The 2,500-nt window shown below is 38.0% G+C and overlaps 1 protein-coding gene across 1 annotated transcript; it reads left to right on the forward strand.

The window, feature by feature from the left end:
• The first annotated feature begins 1,212 nt into the window (after positions 1-1,212).
• LOC119596530 (pro-resilin-like) lies at positions 1,213-1,915 on the forward strand. Its single transcript, XM_037945812.1, has 3 exons — positions 1,213-1,245; positions 1,341-1,409; positions 1,533-1,915. Exons 1-3 carry the CDS (start codon positions 1,234-1,236, stop codon positions 1,812-1,814), a joined length of 363 nt encoding a protein of 120 aa, XP_037801740.1. The 5' UTR covers positions 1,213-1,233; the 3' UTR covers positions 1,815-1,915.
• Positions 1,916-2,500: the final 585 nt, after the last annotated feature.

A 2,500-nucleotide genomic window follows, 5' to 3' on the forward strand; every position in this document is an offset into this window, starting at 1 on the left:
CGGGGGATATTTCACACAGCTATAGGGAAACAAGGAAATAAATGAAAAATACACCAGTATTTAGGGGAAAAAATCATTTTTACTATACTAATTGATGTTTTATACACACACACACACACACACACACACACACACACACACACACACACACACACACACACACACACACATATATATATATATATATATATATATATATATATATATATATATATATATTTAAGGTGACAGGGGAATATTGTAAGGGGAGGTCAGGGATCTTTTGCTAGTTCAACCAGGCAGCACTGACGCAGAATCCCATAAACAGATACATTAAATAGTTAAACAATAAATCGGAAAATGTGCAGTTTGATATGAATGATAAACACTTTAAACATATATGATAATTATATTATTCAAGGTATAGTTAAACATAGTAACTGCAGTCCAAAGTCAGTTAAGGTTTGTGAACTGTTAATTTACTATTTAACGTTGATCAGGTTAACAGTGGCATATGAATCCTTTACAAAGCACAAAGGGAATCGATTAATTTATGTTCTGAACTCCCTTCTAAAATTCTGGCTACATTCCTCACACACACACACACACACACACACACACACACACACACACACACACACACACACACACACACACACACACACATAGTGAAATCATGGGTACACCCCTCTATAAACACACACACTCTCTCTTTGTCTCTCACTCACACACACGCACTCTCTCTCTCTCACACATACACACCAAACACTCTCTCGCGTGTGTGTGCGCAAGGATCTGTCGTACTAACAAGATATCAGGTTTTTCCTCCTTGTGACTATAGGTTTTGTAGACTTAGTTTAGCAAAAGCTACTGTGCTGACCACAAGGAAATATGTTTAGGCTAAATTAATTGAATTTACATCCAGTTTAAATCTGCTTTTGATTGTTCAATAAAGGGAGGACCTTCGCATTTTGCGAAAATCAGTGTTTTTTTTAACATCAAAATAATTTTCTGAATCAGTGCAACATAAATAGAAGGCATTTTGCAATCCATCTGAACCGGTTAACATTTAGTGTCATGCCATAAAGAAACCAGACTAATGCAATCCCTGCATGTAGAGCAGAATCATTTTTATTTTAAAATATAGGCAAAAACTTGAGTCATAGCGATTCAAGGTCGCGACCGAGGCACACCGGCTATATATTGGGCAGAACCTGTGCAACCGGCATTCACTCGAACCTCAAACGCCCAGTCATGAACACCAAGGTAAGTTCTCTGAATCTTTGTACCTAGTTGCTCTTATTAATAAAATCGTTACCTATAGTTTATCATGATATGAAATGCAATGATGCTTTCCGCAGGTCCTTCTCTTTCTCAGCCTGGCAGCCTTCGTTGCTGCAGACAGTCGTGATATTTACCAGCCGCCTCAAGTAAGTCGTCCAAATCATATTTGTCAGAAATATAACTACTATAGCAAGAGAATAAATGACTTATGTAAAGATATTTGGATTGAATTAAAGGCTCCCCTTAACAAAGTCAATGTTTTTATACAGTCTTCCGAGGAATCCTTCGAATCTTCCGAAGCCAAGTACAGTTTCAACTGGGCCGTCAGCGATGACTCCTCAAGCAACGAGTTCGGACACCAGGAGGCCCGTGACGGCGACCACACCCAGGGATCCTACTACGTGCAGCTCCCCGACGGCCGCCTGCAGACCGTCACCTACTTCGTGGACGGCGACTCCGGCTACGTGGCTGAGGTCAACTACGAGGGCGAAATATCTGACGAGTCTAACTCTTCTGAGTCTGAGGAGGATACGCCACGATACGAATCTTAGCAAAAACATGAATTCGTTTAGGGTTAAGTTCAAACACTGCTAGTCTCGTGTTTTCATTAAACACATGTAAATGTTTATGATATTAAATTATTCACGAAATACTTTTTTCTTTCTTTAACATTTAAGTCTATACAGATAACAAAAAAGAAAAGAAAAGAAAAGAAAAAAAAGGGACACGCAGAACCACATAGATATGATGATCTATCCGTATACCTACCTGGCAATCCATCACTATCTATAGCTCTACCAGTCAAGCTATCTACCTATAGATCACTCTGTCTGTATATATCTACCTATCTATATGTGTTAAAACTCGACTGAAAACTAAACTGCTTATGTTATCATTTATGGTAGGCAGAAGATTAAAGGAAGTTAAGAAAATATAAGATCATTACTTGAGGAAAAACAAACACAAAAAATAGAACTTCCCGCCAGACTTCGATGGAGTTGGTGCATGTGTGGCATAAATGAATAGTAACAGAAAAAGCTGGATGCAGTCCTTGGGCGTAGAGCAGTAGTGATTTTCTTACAACAGTTATACAAAAACTATGGTCACAGTTGGTCAGGGTTGCGTCTGAGTCAATACTTTTTGTGCGCTAATTATACACTAACCATATCTTTGAGATGAAAAAAAACATTGAATGTAGTAATAATATGTTTTTGTTTGTTTTTTTTGAAAACCAATT

The sequence above is a fragment of the Penaeus monodon genome, chromosome 38 (genome assembly GCF_015228065.2).
Source record: "Penaeus monodon isolate SGIC_2016 chromosome 38, NSTDA_Pmon_1, whole genome shotgun sequence".
Classification (NCBI taxonomy): Eukaryota; Metazoa; Arthropoda; class Malacostraca; order Decapoda; family Penaeidae; genus Penaeus; species Penaeus monodon.

Excerpts from the sequence above, each read along its gene's own strand:
- LOC119596530 (XM_037945812.1), top strand. Across the intron at positions 1,410-1,532 it reads ATATTTACCAGCCGCCTCAA|TCTTCCGAGGAATCCTTCGA; the intron begins GTAAGTCGTCCA and ends GTTTTTATACAG.